Source organism: Alligator mississippiensis, chromosome 1 (assembly GCF_030867095.1).
Source record: "Alligator mississippiensis isolate rAllMis1 chromosome 1, rAllMis1, whole genome shotgun sequence".
NCBI lineage: Eukaryota > Metazoa > Chordata > Crocodylia > Alligatoridae > Alligator > Alligator mississippiensis.
In genome coordinates, this window is record NC_081824.1 from 256155115 (window position 1) to 256182252 (window position 27138).

Below are 27138 nucleotides of genomic sequence, written 5' to 3' on the forward strand. Positions count from 1 at the left end.
TTGTAGCTACTTCAAACTGTTTCCTGACTTGAGTCTCTGTAGCATAAATACTATAAACTTACAAAGACTATGAAGTTTCATATTTATAGTTCAGCATATTAAGTGATCTCTAGCTGCAGCCAAAATATTAGTTACAAAGGTACTACAGGTGTGCTGAAGTTCAATAACTGGAGATTTAACATTCAGCATGAAGACCAGTGTCATGGACAGCCTACTAGAACCGGCATTATTTTTTACAGTTGTTTGAAATATTTTTAATGAAACAGTTTTCTATCAGAAAATACAATTTTGTCAAAACTTAAACATTTCATTGAAGTTTGTTCATTGATTAATTTTGAGGAAAACCTACATTCATATTTTTCAGCTTGCTCATGTTGATAATATTCAATATTATTATCAATTTCTTACTTTGATTTACTAACTTTCAACTTTATTATTAAAATAGCAATTTCAAAGTTTTATCATTTTATAATGTTTCCTTTATGTCAAAACATTTTTCTTTCAATTTGTACTTCATGGAAATGTTTATCACTTCATTCCAGTTTGAAACAGAAACAAATTTTGAAATGCTGAAATTTTCTGCAGAATGAAACTAGCTCTAGGCTACTTTGCTGTAATTATTAATATTTCCACATGCAAAATACTCCTGCACTCCTATGACTTCCTGTGTTGCTTTACAGCTGTTTAAGAACAACCTCCATTAACTTTTCCCTATTTGTAGATTATTTTACTTACAGGCACTCACTTGCTCAGTTACCACACAGTTCAAATCAGTTGGGCTTCCTTTCAGCTTCTGGACTACAGCTTTCTCACTGTCATATCTGGCTGTTTCTCAACCAAGGGCTTTGACATATGGGATTTGCTCCCTTCGATAATTCACCAGGCCTCAGGGCACAATGTAAAACTTTTAACAGATTAGGCTGGAGTCCAAGTCTGGATGTAGGACATTAATATAAAACATCCATGTTACTAGAATGATAACTTAACAAAAACTAATTTTTCATTATTGTAAATTGGACAGATGCTATAGTGATGGATGTCATGGAAATATTTAAGTAAGTGCACACAGTAAAGTATATAATTTAAAGATCTAGGCATATGCTGGGCACATCCCCATTCAATTGCCTCTTGAATGTCATGATTGTCTGTAATTTATGAATGACAGCCTTGCCAACTCTATGCACCTGGAAAGGCAAGCAGAAGTGCCAGGTTTTTTCTATCTCATATGACCCTTATTAGGCAAAAAGTAGGGCAGTATGTCACCTTAGAGACTAATTGGTTTAAAGAAGATTGAGCATTTATAGGCAACAACCTACTTGGTTAAGTGCTATGACACTTATTATTTTTAGTTCTCTCTAGAACTATAAAACATACATCCCTACTTTTGACAATACCGAGGGGAGGAAGGAAGAAGGGAAGATTTTTCAACTCAGGTTTTGAATAGAGGAAAAATAAACAACATACTTTTCATTTAGTTCTCATATATTTTTGGAAAATACAAAGCAGATCATAGAGACAGATAAAAGGCCAGTTTTGCAGAGATGAGAATAGAGACTTTTGGAGGGTGGGAGGGGGGGGACGGGACTGAGGAAGAAATTTTGGAAGTTTCATTTTTTTTTCCTTTAGTGGAATGGGGTTATTTTCCTAGCAAAAATGTCAGGCCAGCAGTAAAGTGAGAGAATTTCTTTCCTGGACCAAATTAATACATGAGCAGGGAAATGGCAGTTTTTCATCACAGCTATGATGCTCATCTACCAAGAAGTAAGCCTAACTAAACAGAAGCAAACTTAAGATTTTGGCATCCCAGCAAAGCTATGATTCTAATCTAGGCTATCAATGTGCAGCTTGCCCAGTTTAGGTGAAAATAGCTTAGAGTAAATGGTTCAAGGTAGACACTGATATCAAACACAAATAAGTTCTACTACTTCTGCAGTTTAGTGTTACGATAATAAATGTATAGATAGCTATAACCTAGGCTACACATTGTTCAACAACAGAAACCAAACCTTTTAGCTCAGGGGTGCTCAACCTCCAGCCTGAGGGTCAGATCCAGCCTGTGGCATCATATCATCTGGCTCACCAGGCTGTCCAGAAAGTCTGAGTTAATAACTGATTATGAATAAACAAATCTAATGAGAACTCTAGCAACTCTGAACTCAAGCATGACTTCATAAGACAAAGACAAACAGCAAGTCAGTCCATATGCCTCACAACTACACAGGCAAAGAATGTTCGAGAGGAAGCTGTGTCACAAATTATCAAGGCAGCAGCTGCACTCGCTTAAACAAGATGTGGTCATTGAAAATCTACAACTTAAAGGCCAAGCACCGAACCTTCAATGGAGAAGTTATTTCCATCTAAACACACAAAAATGAAAGCTGAAAATCAAATCAAACTGGCAAATGCAAAAGGAAAATACTAGGTATTGAATGAAATCGATACATTACACACAAGATATTCATTACACAGTACATACTCCTTATTTCTGAAGTTGTTTATAATGAACACATCTTGGATGAGTATTTAGAGTAAAGCCAGAGGATTTTCATCAGAATCTTTGCTGGTAGAAGTTGGAGGAACATGCAGACAGAACTGACCAACATAGTCCGTCTCTTGAACAGCACATACAAGAGGAAAACATACAGCCCTTAAAGCAATAGGACATGTAAATAGTGGCCTATGAGATACCAGGCCCTAGTTTTTGCCCTAATATAACATCTGATGGGGCAGGAAGAAAAAAACCCTTACATGAACCCTAGTATGAACACATTTATGCTTGCATTAAACTGATAGGCTAGGGACAGACATTACACTTAAACTGGCTGAAGTGATCAGAGACCAAGGCTGGCCTGTCCTATCCTGCGGAACCTATGGCTACAAGGGGCCCCGCAAAGCCAGGTGGAGAGGCCATGGCCTCTCCCATGTTTGGTGGTGGCTGCTGCATTTGTGGTGTAGTTTGCCCACCTGTGGGTTCGATGTTTGTTTAACTGTTCTGTCTGCCACCCCTCCCCCCATGTCTAGTGTGCTTGTTCATTTACCGGTGTGAGTGTGCTGTGGGATGGGAAAGGGGGCCCCGCACAGGCTGATTTGCCCTGGGTCCCGCACCCTGCTACAGTTGTCTCTGCCATTGGATCAGAGGGTCCCAAAACTATATCTTGCAGAGGGTCCCAAAAAAATGTGGGCCGGTCCTGTCAGAAACTGGTTTAAACCTGTAACAGAACAGATGTTCAGTGCACATAATTCAGTACAGAAACCAGTTTGAGATAAATCTGGCTGAATGTAGTATCAGACAACTGATTTGGGTCAAACTGGTTTATGCAATGTCTGTCTCAGACCCCTTGCCAGTTTAAGATAAATCAGACTCTCCAAGCATCCCAGCATGCTCTGTGGGTTGGATGGGGCTCTCTCTCCACAGCAGAGCTAGTGCCTCCCCTCTGTTCCCTGGCCAGAGCTCTTGCAGAGACTTGCAGGCATCTGCCTGGCTTCCCTGAGCTAAGCAGGGATTATTCCCCCTGCCACACTCCTAACCTTATGCAGACACCTCAGCATTAACTAGCAGACCACATGCTGGCTACAGTCCGTTCTGCATAAGACAGCAAAGGCAGATAGGCTTTTTGGAGCTAATCAACAGGTAGCTTAATGTCCTTCCTTGGAAAAGCTGTTTAAGAAGAATGTGGCAGCGCATCTGTGGGTGCTTGCCACTTTAAGGGCTGGAGCAGGCAACCGGCAGTTGCCCAATTACGATGGCCATTTTAAAACTAAGGTCAGCCAGGCAGAGCCATCAGTGTGTTGCTTTCAGCTGAGGGAGCAACATCACCCAGCTGAGCTGAGGCTCACAACATCCTGGAAGTAAGGGCAGGAGCTAGGGGGATGGCTTGGAGGCTCCTGGTACTTGGCAAGACCTAAAACTGCATCCTGCCAGGGAGAGGAGGCCTGGTGGGACTGCCAGTGGCATGGCAGCCCCACTCAAATACCAGGACCATTCACCTCCCTGGTGAAAGGCGGGTCAGGGTGCCTCAATAACCCTTAGCCCCCACAACACTGTGGGTACAAGGACCAGGCATGGCTACAGCCACATGAGCCCTAGGGGTGTAAGACCCAAGCAGAAGGGCCAGGCATGGCTGTGGCCTCCTGAGCCCTCACAAGGGAATAAGATCCCAGAGGCCCCAGGGAGAGGATAGTTGAGTGACCCCAGGGAGGGGGGCTGTTGTGAGGACCCAGAGAGGGGGCAGTTATGTGGCCCTAGAGGGAAAGGGCAGTTGTATGGCCCAGAGAGGGGCATTGCCCAGAGAGGGGCAAGAGCGGTAATGGCCCAAGTGAGAGGGGTGCGAGTGGCAGTTGATCGGAGGGTAGGCCAGCTGGCATGCCAGCCCCAGTGATGGATGCAAAAGCTGAGTGTGTGCCCTGGCTGAGGCTGGGTGCAAAGCCAATTATGAGGCCTGGTGTCTGCCTCCAGAGGGGAGGCCAGGTGCTAGGCTGAGTGGGGCTCTGCCAGGGAGTCGGGGTTGAGTCCTGACCCCAGCAAACCCTCAGGCATGGGGAGGCCACATGGTAGGCCAGTAGGGGGTGCTCCTGTGCTGAGCCACCCACCTCACTGCACCCGACCACCTTCCAGTCCTTAACTTATATAGAAAATGTGATCTCATTTACCTGATCCAATGAAGGCCAGCATCTGTTGGCTACCAACCAACAAATTTGAAATACATCACTGGTTGCTTGGTAGACTGGCAGAGTCTTTAGCTCCCTCCTGGTCATGTAGGCATTGCTTAGAACAATAGGGAGCTTAAGCCCTCTATCCCAGGTCAACCCAGGTATGTGATGCCAGTCACGTAGGCAGAGCGAGTAGGTTTCTCCACTTCCTCAGGAATGTATCCAGCTCAGGTTACAACTCAGGATTACCTGAAGAGATGGAGCAGAGGAGTCTTCCCTTTGCAGTGACCATGGTAACCAAACTGTCAGATAACAGTTTGGGGAGAGACAGAGATGGTATTCTGCCACATATCCCCCGCCCCTCCTTTAAAAGCTTGGGCACATGGCTTTACATAGCCGTGGGTACGAGAGTGTTTCATTTGGAAGGGTCACCTTTCACATCTAAAGAGAGATCACACAGTACATAAGACTGGTCATAACAATAATACACACAGAACATCGAAACACATTGGGGAGCTCCCATGCCAGAGCTTTCTCAGGCGGGCCTGAGTCTACCTGACCCACTACCTTTTGTGACAGGGCATCTGCTATCACATTCTGGCTTTCCTTGATGTGTTTGACGGTGAAGTTGAACTCTTGATGCTTCCAGGCTCATCATTGAAGCTTGGCATTGGTACTCTGCATGGTTTGCAACCATTGAAGTGTGGCATGGTCCGACAGGATGGTGAACTGCTTCCCCCGCAGATAGGGCCTCAGTTTGTTCAGCGCCCAGACAATTGCCAAACACTCCTCAATAGATGACAGGCTCTGTTCCTGAGGAATTAACTTCCAGCTTAATTAAACCACAGGGTGTCCTGTGTCTTTGTGCTTTTGTAAGAGTACAGCTCCTAGTCCTGAGTCACAGGCATCGGTAGCTACATAGAAGGGTTTATCAGGAATGGTGCCTTCAGAATCAGTTGTTTGATCAGGGCAGCATTAAGGGTGTCAAATGCTTCCTGACACCCCTGCTTCCAGACCACTAGATCAGGGCTGCTCTTCTTGGTCAGTTCATGTAGGGGAGCGGCCGTCGTTCCAAATCCAGGGACAAACCTCCTGTAGTATCCAGCCAGACCAAGGAAGCTCTGACTTGGTTCTTGATTTGTGGGGCAGTCAGTCTCTAATGGCCTCGAACTTGTCCCACAAGGGAGCAATCTGACCTCCACCCACGTGATGTCCCAAGAATACCACTTCAGATAGTGCCAATTGGCACTTTTTGGCTTTCACAGTAAGACCAGCTTGCTTGATCTTACTTAACGCAGTGGTCAGATGAATAAGGTGTGATTCAAAGTCTTCAGTGAAGATGGTGATGTCATTGATGTAAGCTATGGCAAACTGCTTAGATCCTTGTAACAGGTTATTAATCGGTCTTTGAAAAGATGAGGGAGACTTGCGCATACCAAAAGGTAAAACTGTAAACTCATATAGTCCCACAGGTATGGTAAAGGCAGACTTGGCTATAGCGTCCAGATCCAGTGTCATTTGCCAGAATTCTTTGAACAGTGAGAGTAGAGATGATCTTGGGTGGGCCCAGGTGATCCAGCAAAGAGTCCATCCTGGGCATAGGGTAAGCGTCAGGGGTGGTAATAGCATTTAGCTTCCTGTAGTCCACACAGAACCAGATGGACCCATCCTGCTTCTGGACAAGTACCACCGGGCTGACCCAGGGATTACCAGATTACCCTTAACTCTTTCATCTCTGTGACCTCCTGCTTTGTTTCTTGCATCTTCATATTAACTGCGTATGGTCTGGATTGGATAGGGCGATGGCTGCCTGTGTCTATAGAGTTTACTGCCAAGTTCGTTTCACCTGGTTTGTTTGAGAACACTGTCTCAAAGCCCTTGAGTGCTGAAAGTAACTTGTCCTTGTCCTGGGAGGGCAGATGATCTGGCAGGTGGAGTTCCTCTATTCCTGCCCCTCCATCCCTGTTGTCATACATGACTGGCTCCTCTGGGTGATCGTTAAGCTGAGGAAATCCAGAGTACTACATTACTTCTATTAAAATATGGTTTAAGCATGTCCACATGTACTAGCTTAGGCTTCTTGTCTGACCCGCTCCTGGTGACTACATAAGTCACATCATCCAGGCTATCCAGGATGATATGGGGACCTTCCCAAGCTGCTTGCAGCTTGTCTGTTTTCAGTGGCAGGAAAACCATGACCTTATCACCTCATTCAAAGTTATGTAAGCGAGCCTTTTCATCATACCAGACACTTTGCTTCTCCTGGGCCTAGGCCTGGGCCAGGGAGTCTTGTGCCACCTTCATCACATCAGTTACCTTCTGGCGAAAGCTGAGCACGAACTCTACCATAGAGGTCTTAGTGGAAGTGATTTTGCCTTCCCACTCTTCTCTCACCAAGTCAAGAGGACCCTTAACTTGCCTTCTGAACACCAGCTCGAATGGCAAGAACCTGGTTGACTCTTGGGGTGCCTCCTGGTAGGAAAAGAGCAAATGCAGAAGTTTTTCATCCCAGTCATTGGGGGTAGAGTCCATATAGGCCTTTAGCATACCTTTCAAGGTGCCACTGAACTTTTCTATGAGCCCATTTGTCTGGGGGTGGTAGGCTGTGGTCTTGAGGTGTTTCATCCCACAGCATTCCCACAGGCACTTCATCACCTCCGCCAGGAAGTTCCTACCCCTGTCAGTCAGGATCTCAGAGGGGAATCCCAGATGAAAGAAGGTCTTGGTCAGGGCTTCAGCAATTACAGGTACCTCAGTGGAGGTCAAGGCAACTGCCTCTGGGTACTGAGTTGCAAAATCCGCTAGAGTCAGGGTGTATTTCTTCCCTCTATGAGTCTTATGCCTGAAAGGGCCCACAATTTCTATACCCACTCTTTGGAAGGGTTGAGCAATGATAGGGAGGGGCTGTAGGGGAGCCTTTCTCTTGTCCCCACTTCTGCCTGTCTGCTGGTATGTCTCACAAGATCTGCAGTAGTCTGTCACATTCTGGGCAATTCTGGGCCAATAAAAATTCACCTACAGCTGCTGGTGTGTCCGTTCCCTGCCCATGTGACCAGCACAAGGTAAATCATAAGCCATAGAAAGTAATTGTTGTCTGAACTTAAGAGGTACTATGAGCTGGCGATGGAACTCCCAGGTCTCATCATGGTTCTTTGGTACCCACAACTGATACAGAAGTCCCTAATCCCAGACCACCTGTTCCCTCTTATCTGGGGTGAACTCTGTCTCTGGCTCCTGACCCATCTGCCAGAGTTCCTCCAAGCTGGGGTCCTGTAGAACCTCCTGCTTGAACTCCTTTTGCCTGGCTAAGCAATCAGCTGGGAGTTCTGGTGGTCCTGTAAAGAGTGCACCTTCACTTTCAGGGATGTCCTCCAACTTCTCCCCAAGAGTCTTGGTTTTCTCTGCCACTGACTGACCAGACGCCTCCCTGGGGCAGTCACTTAACCCAACCTCAATGTTGCTAATTTCCTCAGTGGCTGGAGGATGGTTACAGTCAGGAGGGGTCTCTCCCTCTGCCTCTGCAACCAATTGAGTGACCTTACTCTGGGTGGTTTTCCTGTCTTCCACTGTCACCTTTTTGTTGTGTTGGTGAGTTACCATGTCCAGGAAGTCACTCATGAACACTTCTGGATCCTCTCTGTGTTTATACAGGTTCAAGACTAGGGTGTCCTTTTTGACTTCTTACTTGTGTTGGCGCTTGTCTGCTTTTTGCTGTAGTAGCTTCTGAAGTAGTTCAAGCACATGCTCATGCTTGAGACTTGCCTTTCCAGCCTCTACTTTGTGCTGGACCTTTCTAGCTTCATGCTCACACTGGGCCTCCTTCTTCACCATCTCCATCCACTTCAGCTCTAGCTTGCGCATGTGCTTCTCATGTTCTAGCTGCAGCTGCTATTTCTGGAGGTCCCACTCAGAGGATGGCCCCTTGGGGCCCGCAGTGGGTTCTGGATGGATGCGTGGAAGTGATCTTGTGGCCTGCTCATTATTACACAGGATCTTAATTAGGTCCTATCTTTTTTGCTCCTTCCTCACTGGAAGGCCTCTCTCTTTCATCGCCTCTTTCAAGTCAGCCACAGTCATATGGTCACGCTCATCAGCCATCCTAGCTATCTACACTGTTCAGCTGATCCAATGCCAAATTAGAGATTGTTTACTCAAGGGTTTTCAGTCACTCTATTCCCTTCCCCAAATTATGCCTTCAAGACAGTAGGTTGTTGGATCCCATGTCTATCACCATGTGTGGTGGGCCAGTAGGGGGTGCTCCTGTGCTGAGCCACCCACCTCACTGCACCTGACCACCTTCCAAGCTCTAAGTTCCTCCCTGGGGATGCCTTGCATCTGTCTTACCCCCTTTCAGGAGCATACCCGCTAGCCTGGGGGGAATGCTGCCACCACTCAAAGTCTGGACTGATCCTGGACCTGTGCCTTATGGGAAACACAGGCCAATTAGCCCTTGAGGGCAAATAGCGGTCTCCCTTAATCAGCCAAACCAAGAGGACCCCAAGACCCTCTCCCAATAAGTCTCCCATGCTCAGTACAAAGGAGAACTTTATTGGTTACAAGGAGTAGGTTTGGAATAGGATACAGAGTAGAGCAATATCAGAGAAATCTCTTAGTGCGAAGTGGCATGGTAGCCTTTGATTACGCATCTGTGTTACTGCAAGCTGTATATCTAGTTAGATCTCAGGTAGCTTACTCACGAGTATCATCCAGAGGCAGGTGGAGATTCCCTTTGGAGGCAAGCAGTTCATTGATCATGAGTTTCAAGAGAGAGAGCAAGTTTCAGATGGTCCAGCTTCTCTCTGAATTTTTCATCATGGCTAGTGCCTACCACCTGGGCAGTCCTTAACTTATATAGACCTTATGAACTCATTTACCTGATCCAATGAAACCCAGCAACTGTTGGCTGCCAGCCAACCAATTTGAAATGCATCACTGGTTGCCAGGTAGACTGGCAGGGTCTTTAGCCAGTCATGTTGGCATAGCTTAGAACAATAGGGAGCTTAAGCCCCCACCCAGATATTAGCACTGTGCAAAATGGCACCATTCTGTTTCAACTTGCATTTCCATGTTTCAGTGGAACAGTGTATTATTTTGAATTTCATTTCAACTCAAAACAGCTGTTCTGTTTAGTTTCGTTGAAACAGTTTTGCTGTTTCAACGCTGTTTTGATGTTTCGCCCATGGGCTATAATGGGGAAGCTCAAAACAGCCTATAACTTTGTCATTTCTGGCCTGATTTGGATGAAACTTGCAGGAATGGTAGCCCCTGCTGAGGCCACAACTCCTGCCAAGGTTCAAGGAGTTAGGTGCAGGGGTTTTGGGGAAACTGCACCTCAAGCTGCGGACAAGCAAAACTCATGACATGGGTGACACTGTGTGTGTTAAGGCGCAGCAGGGTGAAAGCTGCAGGTATGCTAGCCCCTGATGCAGCCACAAAGCCTACCAGCTATCAAGGAGATTGGTGCAGGGGGAGTCTGGGTTCTGGGGCCCTGCACCTATAGCTGCTGACAGGCAAAACTCATGACATGGGTGCTTGCGCAACTGTGTCTGTCTTGGGGCACTGGTGGGGGGGAACTACTGCAGGCCTGGCTGCTAGGCCCCGCTGTGGCCATGAAGCCTGCCAGCTGTCAAGGAGATAGATGCAGGGAGAGTCTGGGGCCCTGCACCTCTGGCTGTTAACAGGCAAAACTCGTGACATGGGTGGGTCACCCTGTGTGTGTGTTCAGGTGCACCCTTCCTGGTGCTGGGGTCTCTGCACAACACAGCAGTGTACCCCACTGAGGTCTCCTCCTCCCCTACAGCCTTGGACTGGTCCAGCACTGTAAACAGCAGCAGGTAAAAATAATGTAGGTGAATCAGCAGTCAGCACCAGTAGCACCAGCAGGTTCTAAGGTAGCCAAACTGAACTGTCACAGAGCCTTTCTTTTTATAAAGAAGTGGGCAGCAAGAAGTAAAGATGTTGTGTTGGATATATGTTACTCATGGTGTGTGATGGCTTATCTTGTGTTTTTATGTTTATATGTTTATTATGAAAAAAAATGGAATAGTTAGAGAAATATCTCTTAGGAATCTTTCAGATTGAAATGCTTTGTCAGGGTGAGGAAGTACCTGCAGTTGGTGTGTCTCCTGGTCCTGGATGGAAGGAATAGGAAAGAAGCCAAAGGCTGGCCTGGCACGCAATGCAGGCAAGAAAGCCAGTCAGTGAAAATGGAAATGGAGGCATCAGGGGATGAGGGACAGGCTGCAGGGGGTTCACCTTCAAGAACACTAGCTGCTCCATCAAACCAGGATCTAAGCAGGTGCAGTGGGGTGTCACTACATCCTCAGCAATGCTGAACACCCTCTCACTTGGAACACTGGTCAGTGGACAGGACAGGTGCATATGGGCAACTGTGGCCAGATCCGGCCACACTGGGCTCCAGCTTGCCCCATAGGCCAAGGGGTTGCACTGCAGTGGCTCCACGTCTTTGGCAAGATAGGCAGCCACCAAGGCGTGAGCACTACCTGCCTGATGGTGGGGTCTGGTGGCTCTGGACCCCACCATATAAGCCATGCCCTTAGCCCATATTGGCAACACCTGTGGTGGAGGACAAGGCTGGCTGGTGGATGGCATGCTAGCATGGGACAGTGGATCCCCCTGTTCCACGTCCCCCCGCCTCCCCTGCTCTGCCTCCCTGACTTTGCCAGCACCTCCATCCACTGATTCAGTATTTGGCTGCTGCATATGGTGCCCTTCAACCCTGGGTCATACATGGTGGCCAGCACATGGACTGTACAGGACCACAAGGGATCAAGTCATTTCCTGATGCCCTCCTTTAGCTGCCTCACCAGTGCCTGCATGTCTGGTGACAGTGGCTTGCCCCAGCCAGGAACTTTGATCCCCTGGAAGCTTTCCATTTGGCTCTGAAGTTCCCTCACTATGGGGATCACCTGGCTAAGGAGGGCATCACCAGCGTTGAGGCTGCTGGTGGCCTCGAGGACCATCAAGATCAGGGAGATGGTACCCCACTCAGCTCTGTTCAGGGGGCCACTGATCCTGATCTCCCCAAGCAAGGCCATCTCATGGATGGCCTTCTGTTGCTCCACCAGCCTCTCGAGCATCAGGTATGTGGAGTTCCACCAAGTCTCCACATCCTGCATGATTTTGTGTTGTGGGATGTTCAGCTCTTTTTGTTTATCCCACAGCATCTTGCCCCCTTGATGGTCCAGTGGAAGTAGCCTGCCACCTTCCTGCATTTTTAAATTAGCTTGCTGGTGGTGCTGGTGCTGTTACTGGCAGCCCTGTCCCCTTCCAAGGCACCCCTGACAACAAGGTGCAACTTGTGTGCCACACAGTGGAAGCCAACAAAGTTGGCATCATGGACTGCCTTGACCATATATTGGCTCCCTTGTTGGTGACCATGAACACACGGGTAAGCTCACCCTGCCCAGTAAGCCACCCCTGTACCAAGTGGTTCGTGGCCCCCATTATCTCTGTTGCTGTGTGGGACTTATCCATCACCTTGGCTTGAAGGAGAGCCCACTGATGGCTTGACTGGTCATACCAGTGCCCTGTGAGGCAGAGATAGGCATGATCTTCACCCCGACTGCTCCATATGTCCGAGGTGAAGTGTAAGGTCACCAGCGGACCTGCCTTGCACAGCCCCTCCCTCAAGTACTCCATGCATGCCTCATATGGGGATGGCACCACCATCCTACTGAAGGTGGTGCATGCGGGCACTTGGTATGATGGGTCCACGAGCCTGAACCCTGGCCGCTGAACTAGGGAGAATGGCTGGCCATCAATAGCAAGCATCTCCCCAATGCTCTGGGTGAGCAAGCTCACCTTTGGAACGCGCCCTACTTTCTGTCCACCTTTCCCCCACTGTCCCATGGTGGCCTGTCTCTGCTTTGGAGGGACGGGGGGGGGTTTGGAGTGAGAGGGGGACTTCCTTCGGGCATGCTCCTGCTGTTTCCAGACTGAGGAGGAGCAAGGGCAAGAGGGTGGTGCCTGAGGAGATGCATCAGCATCCCTGTGGTGCTCATATGTTTTGTTCCCTTGCCCCAGCTGGTTTTGGCTTGGCAGTGCAGGCAGATAGTGTATGTGGGATCATCTGCCAGCTCAAAATGATCCCAGACCACACTATCCACTCACTTCTGGGGTGTGGGTGCATCTGTGGATGTTGCTGCACTCTCCTTCTCCTCAGTAGGCAGAGGCTCAGCGAGAGGAGGAGTGGACTCAGCTGAGCCACTTGCCTCCACCTGCACATCAGCCTCCTCCGAAGTGCCTTCTGGGGAGGGAGACCTGGTTCTGGGGGAAACTTGGGGGATGTCAAGCACAAACTGAGCTGATTCCCCCTTCTTCCCCAGAATTTCCCTTGCTAAGGCACTGAGATCCAGATCCAGCACCAGCTTTTTCTCTGGTACTGGAAGGCTCAGTCTGGGAAATGAAATAGGGGTGGAGTAGACTGCTGTGCTGGTGCTGCTGCTACTGCTGCTTGTTGTTGCTATCATGGTGGTGGGGTGGGGTTATGGCTGGTGCGCGTGGATGGGATGCAGTCTTGGGCACAGGCAGTGGCACTGGCATTGCTCCCCTCTCCTTACTGCTTGTAGCAGCCTCATCTCTTTTAGCTGGAGGAAAGAGGCTGCATCTCAGTTTTGGGGGGCGGGGAGAAATGTACAGCTCTCCCTCTACCTCCTCTTCTACCCCTCCCTGAAAGCTGGCCAGTGTGGCCACCTACCTTTCCACCATTCTTCATGGTGTGTTTCATGTCTTCCTTTTCTACAAGTATATAAATGAATTTGCGTTTCTATAAAAATTAATGTAGGTGTCTGGTGCAAATACAAAATGTTAAACAGCAAGTATATGGCTTAGCCCCTGTATAAATTCAAAAGTGTGGATGCAAGATCATTGGTGGTACTAGTAGGGGTATGTGTGATGCAAATAAGAAATGTTAAATGAAATGGCAAGTATATGGCTTAGCCCCTGTATAAATTCAAAACTGTGGGTGCAAGAGTGTAGGTAGTTGTGTGGCGCAAATAAGAAATGTATAAAAGTAAATGAAAATATGGCTTTGTCCCTATATAAATTCTATAATGTATGCTGCAAAGCTTTAAATGTATAGAAATAAAATATAAATGTATTTTGCTTGCTATATAAATAAAATTCTACAGTAATCCTATCCAATATAATTACAGAATTCAAAAGAATGAATCAATGAATATCATAACATAAAAAAGCCTCGAAGAAAAAGGTATTCTGAATCTCAAATCCCTCTTGTTAGCAAGTAGGGAATCCTTTAGAAGATCAGTGCTGCGAGTCATAGTTGTCTGACACTGAGCTGCTGGAACACACAGCTCACTAACTGACACCAAGGCAGAAAGCAGGGCAGTTCAAACAATGCCACCTTTTATGCAGTTTTTCCATCCTACCCCCAGAGTACTAGGATTGGAAGGGGCCTCAGGGAAGGATGACAGTCACTGGCCAGCTACACAGTCAATAATGAGAGCGCTCCTTCCCCCCACTTCCGCCCTCTTCCCCTCCCTCTCCTTACTTCAGTTTCTGTTTCCCCACAGGCAAGCCCAGCTTGAGCTTCAAAACTCAAAACATTTTGAAAATTTTGAAACACTTCAACTTGCCTCTTTTTGTTTCAAAGCTGTTTTGAAGTTCTCTGTTTCATTCCGATTTCACTGTTTCGAGCTTGAAACAAGTCAAAACAGCATCAAAATGAAACTGCCGGTGAAATTTTGCACAGCCCTACCAGGTATGTGATGCCAGTCATGTAGGCAGAGGGAGCAGGTTTCCCCACTCCCTCAGGAATGTATCCAGCTCAGGTTACAACTCAGGGTTACCTGAAGAGATGGGGCAGAGGTGTCTGCCCTTTTCAGTGACCATGGTAACCAAACTGTCAGATAGAGGAGTTTTGGGGGAGAGACGGTATTCTGCCACAGGCCGCGTGTATGTGTCGAAGTAATCCCGGTATGTCCTCCAATGTCGTGAGAGTGAGTTAGGATTGAGAGTATCAGCTGGATGCCATCTGCGAGGCATGGGCTCTAGTGTAGGGGAGGTTCAGAGCTGCGGATAGCGCTCCTTGGCATTGGGGCTGGTAATGGGCAGTCTCCCGCATTATCTACCAGTACAATGTATCAGCAAAGTCGTGGCAGGAAAGACTGGGTGGGCTGACTCAAACTTGGCCTCGAGCTTGCCCCCTGTCACAAAGAGCTTGGAGAGAGGCTTTCATTTCTTAATGGGTTAGTAAACACTGAGTCAGGGGTGATAAACATTCCCTCCTGGGCTGCTGGGTGGGGGTGGGGAGACATCAGAGTGTCCTGCCAGAGCCTGGCCATGACCTCCTCAGCTCAGCATTGTGGAAGAGGGAGGAGGGTTCCTCTATCATCCCCCAGCTTCTAGCCTGAGCCAGTGCAGGCATGCGTCTGCATTTCTGGAATTAAAAGGGAATGTCTATCCACCTGCAAATCAGTTCAAGCTTTGCAGTTTAAACTAACCTGAAAAGATTGAATCAATTCAGGCTCAGGCTTTTTGAATGTCTATCCCCAGCCATAGTGTCATTCCCCTTTCTGTACAGAAAAAGCAGAAAAAGTAGACATGTACCAATATTATCAAGCTAATGCTTTTTATCAAAATTGACTTATTCAAACATCATTAAGGAATGTAAATTCAGCAGCACAGAAGGTACAGGTTTCAGGGATGCAAACAGTACATTGGCATCAACTCAACACATCACCAATATGAAGTAACTAGCTTGTAAGTAGTTTGGTCAAGCATGAAGCTTAGTCAAGCATGAAGCTTGAAGCTTCTAAGTACTGTAGCATTAAAGCTGGAAATTAGTACTGGTCAGGACATTTCAGCAGACAATGCTATTTCATCCAATCTGAAACATTTAACAGAGACAGCCTTTTTTAACATTTTCTTCAGGAAGGTTTTCTGAGGCCTGTGTCATGTTACACTTAAGGCATCATTAACCAGCAGCTGATGGGGCTCCCAGGCATGGGACCTTGCTACTTGCAGGTACAGGGGGAGCTTGGGATTATAGTCTGAACACAATGATAAAAAATTACTGTGGTTTTATAGCTATTCTTGGCATCTTAATCTTGACAAGATTAAGTTTGATAGGTAGAAAAAAAAATCATATACAAGACAATGAGGCTTTAAGCAATTTTCAGTAAGTGGGTTAAAATCAAGAAAGAGACCAGATGGCAGAAAATAAAAGAGAATGATTAGAATGAAAAAGTTCTGCAAAATTAAGTAATTAGAGAAGCCTTCTAAGAAACTGATAATTATAAGAAAGATGCAGTACACATATTCCCTTAATTTGGCCCTCACATAAGGGAATACCACAGCATTGTTAAAACTATCTTGGGTGAGGTATTAGTGCACAGAAACCTTTGGTAAAAGCTGTTATGTGTAATAAAACTCCAAATCATTGCACTATAAAACCTGTTTGCAAAACTAAAAAGGCAAAAACTAACTATCAATGGTACAAACTGGATCGAGCAAATTAATAGAATTAAAATATGGAGGGCTGCAAGGCACCTGGCAAAAATCATATTAATTAGCACAACATTGAACTGAAAGATCCTACATAAATGGGAGGAAATATTTCCATTTGGAGTAATTTAAATGTATTCTTTCCTATCAAAACACAGTTGACATTCCTTCTTAAACACTATCTGTGGCTCACTAAAATGGGAGAAATCAGGAAAAAACAGTCTGAGTGCAACAAGCTTTACAATTACATCTGCCAGCCCAGTGTCAGCTGGGATCCACCTTATCACTATCAGGCCTGCACTCTCCTGATCCCGAAAAGAATCATGATTAGACAGGGCTAATGAGGAAACATATACCATTGCTGCTTCCATAGAGTCTGGCTAAACCAGGGGCAGGCAATTATTTTGGGCGGAGGACTGCTTACCCAGTTTTGGCAAGCTGTCAAGGGCAGCATGGCCCACCCCTTGAAAAGAGCCCCACTCCCTGGTCACCATCTTGGGACCAATATCCCAATGTCTTGGGACCAATGTCTCAGGGCAAGCACTGGTGGGGCCCAGAGTGGGGCACAGGCTGGCAGGGGTCTGTGGAGCCGGGCTGAGCTGTACCAGCAGGAAGAGGGGGGAGCTGACCCGGCTCCACAGAGCCCCTGCCAGCTGGGACCCCATGCTCCCGCCACCCTGCTCTTGGCCCCACCAGTGCTGGCCCCAGGACACCAGTGTGGGCCCCATGCTCCTGCTGGCTCCCGCTCACTCCTAGTGCCCCCTAGTCCCACGGTAGAGGTGGGAGGCAGTACGCAACCCCGACCCCCTGCTCGCCGGCAGGGAAGGAGCTGGTGCTGAGCATGGGGGAAAAGCAGCCGCTCCCCTGCCCTGTGGCCGGCGCTCCCTGCTGCAGATGCTCACAGTCTGCACGGATCTGTCCTGAGCAGGCACAGGCAGCCCCAGGTGGACTGCAAGAAGCTGGAGCGTGGGGTGCCGGCCACAGGGCGGTCAAGGGGCCGCATTTCCTGTGCTCAGCACCAGCTTGTAACCCATCCCCTGCTGCCAGTCTGGGCCATGTGCCCTGGGTCCTCACCTGTTGGGGTTGCGCTGCGGCGGCAGCAGTTGCTCGGTGCAAAGGAAAGCAGCTCCCCCACTTGCTGTGCTGGGCAGTGTTTGCTCCTGCTGCCCCCATGCTGCTCAGCACGCAAGCTCTGGGTGGGCAGCAGCAACAAACACTGCCCAGCATGGCAAGCGGGGGCGCCGCTTTCCTCTGTGCTGAGCACCTGCTGCCGCTGTGGTGCAGCCTCAACAGGCGAGCCCTGAGCTGGTGCAGGGCCCAGGCTGGCAGCAGGTGTGGGTTACAACCTGGTGCTGAGTGTCGGGAAAAGCGGCCCCTCGCCCATCCCGTGGCCAGAGCCCTGCGCTGCAGCTGCTCGCAGCCTGGCTGAGGCTGCCTGTGCCTGCTTAGGACAGCCCTGTACGGACTGCGAGTGGCTGCAGCAGGGAGTGCTGGCCATGGGACAGGGGAGGGGCTGCTTTTTCCCATGCTCAGCACCAGCTCCTCCCCCTGCCCTTCCCCCCCTCCCCTTTACCTGAGTTTCCGGCACCAGTGCAGCCACATGGTCCCAGGCCAGAAGACCCTACTGGGGCTTCCAGCTGAGGGGGCGGGACTAGGTGGGCCTTGCTGTTGCAGGAGCCCACTGGGGCTTCCCCTGGGTCCTACTGCCCCTGGCTCTTGTCATTTTTGACAGGAACCAAGGACAGATATATATTAATTTTCTAAATTTTTTAGGGACCCTGCAGGCTGGATAGAATGTCTGTATTTTGCCCACCCCTTGTCTAAACCCTGAACTTGGGTAGTTAGTGTCACCCCTAATCTCATGGATTGGTTTTCTTTTCCTACTTATTTACCCTTTCACCTTTCTTTCTTACCTTCTGTCAAATGGGGTGCATATGGAGATTTCCTCTCACAGCCTGGGACTATCCATAAACTATTCCAGTCTGGGGCAGGTCCCAGCCCTGTACCATAATTGGGCTATCAAGGCATGAGCTTGGAAAGAGCTGCATGGGAGGGGCAGGTCCTAGCCCCCTGCCCCAGTCTGCCCATAGGGCCATAGCAGCAACCCTCTGGCTGGGCAGGGAATCCCTGCCAAGCCAGGGGTTCACTGCAAGCTGCCTCACTAGAGGGTCATGGCAGGGGGTTGGGACCTGCCCCTCCCCTGGAGCTCTTTCCAAGCCCCCTGCCTCCAAACGGGGAGCCAGGGCTGGGAGCTCCCTGCTACCAGGGCAGGGAGACATTATCCCTGTTGGGTTGTTACTGTCTTCACACCCAACAGCTGTTTGCAGGTTGTTTCCCTGTGCATAGCTGCCTTGGGGTGGCTCCTCCACTCTGTCTCTCTTCCTTGTTCCTGCCTGCCACAAATTTTCTGGTTTTGCTGGTTCTTGAAGATGTAAGGAAAGGGGGAAAGAGGGAGAGGCTGGTGCCACCACTCGGTCACTACCGGCTGCTGATGTGCTTTATGACCTCTGTCCCAATGAAAAGAAAAGGCATCAAGTTAACTGAAGAAATGAAAAGAGATTTTATTGGGCCAACAGGGTCTCTTTCCGAGTTTGTCCGGGTCTAGCCAGCGCCTTTACTTGATCTATTTTCCCTCAAGCAGCTCAACTTTCTCCCCTGGGGCTGATCGGGTCTCTTCTTTACTTATATTGCTGCCATGCCTGGCTTGATTGTTTGAGAGGCAGGCAATTAGGGCAAGAGATACCTTGAGTGGGAGCATCCGCTTCTTACTCCTTCTTCCTGGTGGGTTCTCGTCCCTCTCAGAGCCAATAAGATGCTGGAGGAGCACCTCTTACCATTTCTCCGAGGGAGAGAAAGTAAAACAAAACCAAGAGGGGACTGGGTTGGGTCCGAAGCAAACCCCGTGGCACCCGTTCTCTCTGATCTGCGTTGCCGGCTTCTCTGCCTTCATTAGCAAGTGCCAATGTTCAATTAACCCAACAAAGTTAAACTGAGGGAGAGAGTACCTGTATTCTTCTTTCTACGCTCTCCCTCTCTGTGGATGATGGTTCCCGCTCCTGTGCCCTTGAGCCTATCGGCTTCTTCTTTATTTTCCTGGAGTTTTTTTAGTTTCGGGCAGGACACAGTCATGTGTTACTCCACCCACTGACTTCCGATTTTCCTCTTCTCCTCCCGGCCCTCTGCCCAGTCCCAGATATTCCTCTGGCTGGTGTGATTCCCCAATCCGTGTTACCTGGCGGCACATTAAAGTGGGCCGGGTGCACGCCAGCAACTCCTGCTGTAACATGGAGACCTTAATCTTGGAGACCTTGAGCTTGGAGCCGGGAGGAGGCGTCGGGTAAGTATCCCCTGTTCTTTCACAGTCCCCACCTGGGATCTGCCACCACAGCCCACCCTGAGCAGGCAAGTCCCAGAGGCAGGGAGCAATCTCCCAGCCCCCACCAGGAGACAGTTGACTCCTGGCCCCATGCTCCCTGCCAGCCCCTGTTTTTAAAGTAATTAATGAAATGAGAGTCACAAAGCCATTCTATTGATTTTCACTTAGCCTAATCACTCACCACTTTGCTTTGTCTTGTGTCTCTTCCAGCACACCACTAGCAGAATCACAGTCATGACCAGAAGTATGACAACACACACTACTGAAACTGCTACAGGAACTGAATGTGACCATCTCCCTGTAGAAAACAAAACCCAAACAAAACTATTGGGATAGACAAAAAGAACTTAAAAACATGAGATGAATGCCGACAGACGTGACAGTGGTGCTGACAGATGTGACAGCTTGTTGCGTGATTGGCCACTGAATGCGCTCTACAGCTAGGCACTGACAGAAGTGCATGGCTGCAGAGAACTTAAAAAATGCCTGATTAGGCAGCATTCTAAGACCTCATTATATAAGGGTTCAGATGAAGGTGATCCAAAATGGAGAGCCTTCATTAATGTCTGTCAGCACAGCCAGAGAGCAGGGCTGAGCTGATGCAGCTGCACCTTGCACTGTCTTTGGAATAGGAGGTGGGGAAGGGAGTGGAGGGAACTTGTTCTGGGGATTGCCTATCCAGCACTGGAGGGTGAGGTGGGTGGATTGGAGTCCCCCCTGAGGTTAAGTGATTTGCACAAAAAATATAATTTGCAAAAAAATGCTACAATTATGTGACTTGCTGAGGAGTTCCCCATCAAGGAAAGTATTCCCCTGTCAAGAGTAAAAGCCTAGCAGCCCAGAGGAGGTGGGATGGAGTTGCAAAAGGGACAGGGGAAGGAGAGAGCTTGGGGAGGGGGAGGGGAGGAGAGGGCTGTTTGATCCTCCAGATGGGAAAACTGGGGCACAGAGGAATGGGGGTACCTGGGGGCTGCCCTAGCACCAGGTAGTGGAGGGGCTGTTTGCTCCTCTGGCAGGAAAACTGGGGTGCTGGGGGTTGGTTGGAAGGGGGGAGGGAGAGAACACATGCACAGAGGAGCAAAAAGCCCCTCCCCTACCCAGTGCCTGGGCTGTCTGCCAAGGCAGCCCCCAGGTGCCCCCTACTCCCTGCGCTCCATTTTTCCCACCCAGAGGAGCAAACAGATCCTCCCCTATCCAGCACCAGTGCTTTCTGCCTAACACAGCCAGCAGCTTCCAAAGCCACGAGCTCATCATGATCACTACTGACTGGCTGACACTGAGTTCAGTGAGAGACTCTCTAGTGATTGGCTGGAAGCCTGGCAGAGAAGAGAGGCATTTTGAAAAGGGAGTTTCCTCCCTGCCTCTCAGAAACATGAGGCAGACAGCTACTACTGCCATTCCTACCTCTTCCAGTGAGGTAGAGGGCTGAAGAGGGGCATAGGCTTTTCAGCAGTGATCAGAGGCCTTGGGAGTAAGGCCTCTGCTGTTGCAATTAAAGGATCTGGGCACAAAAATGACAATCAGGCCATGATATTAGCGAGCTAGACCCGCAATTTAAACCAGGTACTACTAGTTACCTCTCTCTGGTACACTGGTTCAGCTTGCTATAAAATACATGTGGCCTCATAGTTCTCTCTTCCTGAGAGGAGGGTGGGACACTGCCATGCCTTAAGATGTGCTGGGCGTATCTACACATGCTATTTGGCCTTACTGTGCAGTAAATTTACTGCATAGTAGACTAATTTACCGCACAGTAAGAGCCTACACGTGTAGACGGTAACACTTTGCTGTGCAGTAGATTAGTCTACTGGACAGTAAAGCATCTTGTGTAGACACGGCTACTGAATCCAAAGCAGGATCCTCACTCACTCTTGTGCTCCAGGCATAGCATGCATTTGCACATGTGCACAGACACTATTCTTCCTTTTTCAGATGCATGTTAACCCACCCAAAGCTGAGGACTGAAAATATGTTAGTGGAAAAGGCTGCAGCGAAGAGGAAGCTAACATCTGATTGCACGTATCACACACTGACCTTCCACTTTCACAGATGAGGTTTTGTCTTCATCCATGGAACTTGCTCTGCAGGTGAGGTTATGCCCAACTAGGCTTTCAGAGTTGTTGATATAGAGGTGACTAGTAACAAGCACTGTTCCATTCAGGTCACTGACTTTCTCTTCTGTCTTCTTATTCTGATTTTCTAGCCCAAGCCAAGTGATAGTAGGACGAGGCCAGGCACTAGCAGAACAGTTGGCCATCAGGTGACCTTCAGAGAGGCTGTAGCTGACAGATATCCTGAGTGGCTCTAAAACACAAACAAACAACCTGTCAGCAGAGGAAGCTGTTGATCAGATGCAATGACAATTAAACCAATATCAAGACATGCAGGACCACAATGAAGAGACAGAAACATATCCTTCTACCCCAAACTCTCACCTCAACTGAGTCCCTATTCCCATCTACTGAAGTGACCAGCCTTGGAAGACTTGAATTTATCAAACTATAAGGTTTGAGAGTTTCTCCTGAGCAGGTAAACCTGTTTATGGTCCCTGCTCTGATCTACTGCCAGGAGTGCTGTGGCAATGGGGCCACACACACTGCAGCAGTTATACCTGGCACTGAAATGAAATTGCAGGAAGAGCAGTCTTACTGTTCAAGTCCTAGTTGTGCCTGGCCAAGTCTGTCCCCCAGAGGAACTGCTACACACATGGCATCAAAATGAGGATGCTCATTTCCTGTGTGCAATAATTTGGCTCTGCAAGAAGCCAAAGCAGAAATTTTGACCAAGGTGCAGCATGGAAAAAACAGACCTGAACTCCGTTGCATACATCACCTATGCTGTCTGCTCCTGGAATGAGAAAGTGCAAGCAGAGTGAGGCAAGCAGCAGCCCTGGCAAGGCCATGCTTCCTTCCCTCCCTCACTGTTCTGGCACGCCTTCCCTTAAGTGGTGCCCTGGGCCTGTGCCCACTTACACACCCCACATTATGCTACTGAGCAATGACAGGGTATTGCATCCAGCTGATTCTGAGAGGGCACCGCTGTTAGGAGGCTTCTCTGCCTGGAGTTCGTAATGCTCTGAGGAAAAGCTGCAGATAGAAAATAGATTCTCTCCCCATTACTCATACAGTTATGTCCCCAGAAAGAACCTTACCATAAACAGTCAAGCAGGTTTCCTTTCCAAAGGATCCAGCTGGAAAGGTGTTAAAGAGGCACTTATAGCATCCATTGTCCTGGATTCTAACTCCCCAAAAGGTGATGGCTGTATCATCCAGTGACGTGCCTGTAATATCTAATCGCCCCCGGTATGGATTTTGAACCTTTGAAGAATTTTTCTGGTAAGTAGCCACATTTTCAGGGAATGGGCTTGTTTTCTTCTGCCACGTAACTTGTACAATGTCATGTGGCTTCCTCAGGACACATCTTAAGGTTGCATTGCTGCCCACCTCTGCCTTTTGGTTCTTTTTTGTCTCTATATCCACTGTAATGATATAAAGCAATTCATGAAATACACAAAAATAATCTTTGATCACTTTCTGACTTTCTAGATTTACCAGAAGCCATACAATGGTCCCATTCTACTGACTTCAACTGAGCTACAGTATCTTAGTTTACACCAGCTGAGGACATTCCCTTCCACCTTTAATAAGACTATGAAACAGGCAACGTTTCCTTGCCATTATCTGTGTCCACCTCCTCCAGCTTTATTAAATTCTGTATATCTTGCATAGAAAGTGATTTGACTTTTGCTGTTTAATAAGAGAATGGAAAAAGATCCAAGAGACAGATGCATTAGGCCAGTTTCGTGATCGGCAAGGGAGAGGGAAGAGAAAGAGTTCAGCTCCATGAAAAGTTGCCATGCAGAAAGAGAAACAGACTGATTCACAGGAGACTCAGCGGTATACTTCTCACTTTACTTTGCTAGGTAAAGCCTCAGAAATTGGAGGCTAGCTCAAAACCTGTATATATACAAGAACAAATTACAGTTGTCTTACCATGTGCCCTGCAGAGTAATGTAACAGCAGCATACCACACCAAAGCTTGTAAAGTCTTATGAGAATCAAATTGCGCATTTACCTGAAGATACAAGAAGGTACATAGAATTAGGTCTTAATAACACTATTGTTTCCGGTAATTAATGCTCACCCTATGGATCCACAGTGCTTTTGAGTGGAAATGGAACATGCATTTACAGACAGCAGTCAACAGAAAATAAAGGCTCTGTTAACCCACACAGACCTGACTGAAGCTGAAAAAAGGATAAATCAGTGGGTACTTTTGATACACAAAGTTCCACCTTTAGAGAAAAAAATTCAAACAGGATCTCCATTTTATACAAAAGCTTTGCACATGCAGCATAAACATATGTGCCTGTGAAATTAGGCCTAATATTTAAGTGGATTCAGAGCATTGGCATTTGCTGCCTTAGAAACTGGGGTTACAAGCAATCAGAAGGATTTTGCAGTTTTGGGACATTTTAGGCATATTTTACCACTGAGATGCAATAACTGCATATATATTATTTACCAAATGCTTCAGAACATTAAAATAACCACCAGTTTTGCGGTTCTGGGTTTAGGAAGAAGTGCCACCTTTATGTACAGCCGAGTTAAGTGCTTTCTTATTCTTACAAATATATCCGAGGTAGTGGTAAGTGTTATGAGTGATACAGGGGTATCAGTAACTACCAGCAAACACATACTAGAGCCAGCTGTGGAGGCAGATAAACAAGAGAGACAAAGGGAAAGATCTGGGACCTGACATTACCAGGACCAGCTTCTTCCTCCCTTAGATATTTGCCACATCTTCCAAAAGACCAGCGGTATTTCTGTTTGGGGCATATGCCTACTCCTGCATTTACTGTCACTGAAAGATATGTCTTTCCAGTTGAAAACAAACGTCTTGGGAACACTAAATTAATGAAGGGTGGGGAACATTTGGTAAAGTTAAACAAAAAAGAGCCTTGCTTCTTAAAGTTTGACCCCAAGGTAATTGCCTGTGTTTCAGGAGCAAACAAAGAAGCACAGCTGCAGTGAGAACAATAAGAGCAGAACATTTATAAAAAACAAAAGGAAACCGGAGGATGGGCAGTATTCTTGTAGAGATAGTGAAGAATACAAAGTGTTCTCTGGAGAGGTGTAGGAAGAATCTCAAAGGCCAGCCAGGAAATGTGAGAAGTAGCTTCAGAAGCAGCTGTTTTTCAATACACCTGATTAATACAATATCTCTCCTTGAGATCCAAAGCCAAACCACATATTCAGTCTGTATGGCTGAACGGGGGGGGGGGGGGAGGGAAACAAAAGGCAGCTACTATTTAATACATGTTTAGGTTTTTTGTTCTTGTTTTTGTTTGTCTGGGTTTTTTCAATTCCTACCACAGAGGATGCTCTCCAAATTCATGTGTAATCCAGGCTCTGGTTTTCCAGTCAGAGACAAGGTATCAGCCACACTCTGGCCCTGTTCTGCTATATCTCTGCCTGGTTTTATTCTCAAACAAAAAGGATTAAACCAAGGGATGAGACTGTGCACAAACCCACCAACAAGTGGTCCCATCTCCCTAAACTCAGAAGGAATCTCAGAAGGTCCTGGGTCAATGCACCCATCTTCACTATTTCTCTCAGATGCTTCAGAAGTACCCCCTCTGGACCGTGTGCCCTGATTCCCCCGAAGGTTACCCCACTGTCTGGGTGCAGGGCACAATCCCGAGAACTTTACCCTGGGTCTGGGGGAAAGGGTGGATATTCTACATTTCCAGAGTGCTCCAGGGCTTCAGGAAGTTGACATGAAAAGGGCTCTAATGTCTGTCATTCCCCTGCCAAGTACACCTCATAACTTACCTTCTACCTGCACCACATGACCTCCAAGGGACCCTGTTGTTTGGCCAAAAGTTAATTTTCAATAGAGAGGAACAGCAATAAGACTCTATCTCTGGGTAGACAAACCTGAAATGAGCATTTTTGTATAGTTTTGCTCCTGGGATTGCTGTGTGGCTTGGAGATCTTCCCAGGTGAAAACCCCAATTAAATCTAGTCTTTGGACACTTGAGAACATACTTGATCACATTCTAGGCTTTTGCACAATACATTTGTCAACATGCTTACATGAGGTTTAGTATTCCTTGGGGCAGTGTTACAAACAACAGCTCAAATAGAGAAAGATCTGCTGATAATTGTGCAACTTCTGGGATTGCAAACAACAGGCAAAATATTAATCTGTCCCAATTCTGGGGCTCCCTAACTGAATTTCCATAACATCCTTTTTAGTGCCCAGTTGAACTTCTCTTCTAGCCCATCCAGCAGGGTTAGATTGACCAAAGTTTGACCGAGTGGACCCTTTGAAGGGTGCATACTTACTCTATCAACTGGCACATGAAAGTCATGCCTTGGTCTGATAAAACTACCCGTGGGATCCCAACCCAAAAAATAACTTTATCAGCCTTGTGACAACTGGTTGACTCACAAAAGAGCAGATAACTATAGCGTCAGAGTTCTGGGTGGTAGAATCCAGTACTTTCAGAATGAACCAACATCCAAAAGGTCTTGGTTTAAAAGTCTTTTTTTCTACCCCAATTCAGTCAAATACTACTCCCCAGAAGAAGTTTTGGGGGACTAAGCAAGTACACTGATGCAGTACTAGATGACTTTCTAGACAGGATTCACAACATTCCTTGATGTCACAAGAGATTCCTAGATAAAAAAATCCAAAACATTGTGAGCACCCTGTTCTTTATCTTCTCAAATCTCAAAACAAGACTAAGGTAATGATGGTAGGGTCAGGGAAATAACTGGAGCAGGTGGCAGAGATCAGAATATGCTGAATCAAAGATACGGTATTTATTAGCAATAACTACTAGTTACTTGTAGAGATAGCTTGAAAATGACTAATTCCCCCCCCCCCGCCTTTCTGCCACCCCCGCCCCCCCAGCCCATACACACACATACACACTTTATTTTGGCAAAATATTGAGTACTAATATATTTAAAATGAAAACCTTATTATTTCAATTGAAAATGCCACTGCAATGCCCCATTAATTTGTGACTTTGGGGTCTTACTCTTCTATTTTCTACTGTGGTCTGGGTTGTCTGACTCCTTTCTTCATGACGGGAGAGGATGCATCCTCACAGATTGGTACATCATAGAAGAGGTAGTCTAGAAAAAAAACCTACCCGTTAAAGAAAATGGCTTTAGAAAATGGCCCACAGACCAAGAAATACGACACTTGAAGTCCAACTTCTATAAGGCATGGTAATGCCATTTTTCTTCAAAACATTTTCATTGGTCCACTTCCACTGCTTGCTTTTGATGATATATTTATTTTGCCAAGATTAGACTATCACAATGCACTGTGTTTGGGGCTATACTTTATAAATCTGTATGAAGTTATTTAGAGACTGAAACTGGGCTGCTCACTTTCTGACTGATACACTGAAGAATACACATCACAAATCAATTAATGGGTTATGTCGCAGGGCACTAAGGTGCCCTGCTCCTAGAAGAGCAGAAACTGCCTGGGGAGAGCCCAAAGAAACAGGCAGAAGCCAAGGTGCACATTACCAGGGCAACAGGCTAGAGAGCAAATTAATCTGCACCTGCACCTGGTCAGCTGACCAGAAGGGGCAGGGCCCT

General features: G+C 47.5%; 1 protein-coding gene across 15 annotated transcripts in view; it reads right to left on the bottom strand.

Annotated features, from left to right (window-relative positions):
* The window catches only part of LOC102565760 (OX-2 membrane glycoprotein), a 67743-nt gene that overhangs the window by 33155 nt on the left and 7450 nt on the right, over positions 1-27138 (bottom strand). For 9 of the 15 annotated variants that reach the window (XM_019476225.2, XM_059720517.1, XM_019476229.2 and 6 more), the window contains exons 2-5: positions 23506-23587; positions 22665-22991; positions 21548-21817; positions 19695-19811 (exon numbers count right to left, since the gene is read on the bottom strand). In XM_019476225.2, coding sequence (XP_019331770.2) covers positions 19695-19811; positions 21548-21817; positions 22665-22991; positions 23506-23587 — 796 coding nt within the window. The other 6 variants (XR_009459011.1, XM_019476231.2, XM_059720519.1 and 3 more) reach the window with 6 other exon arrangements.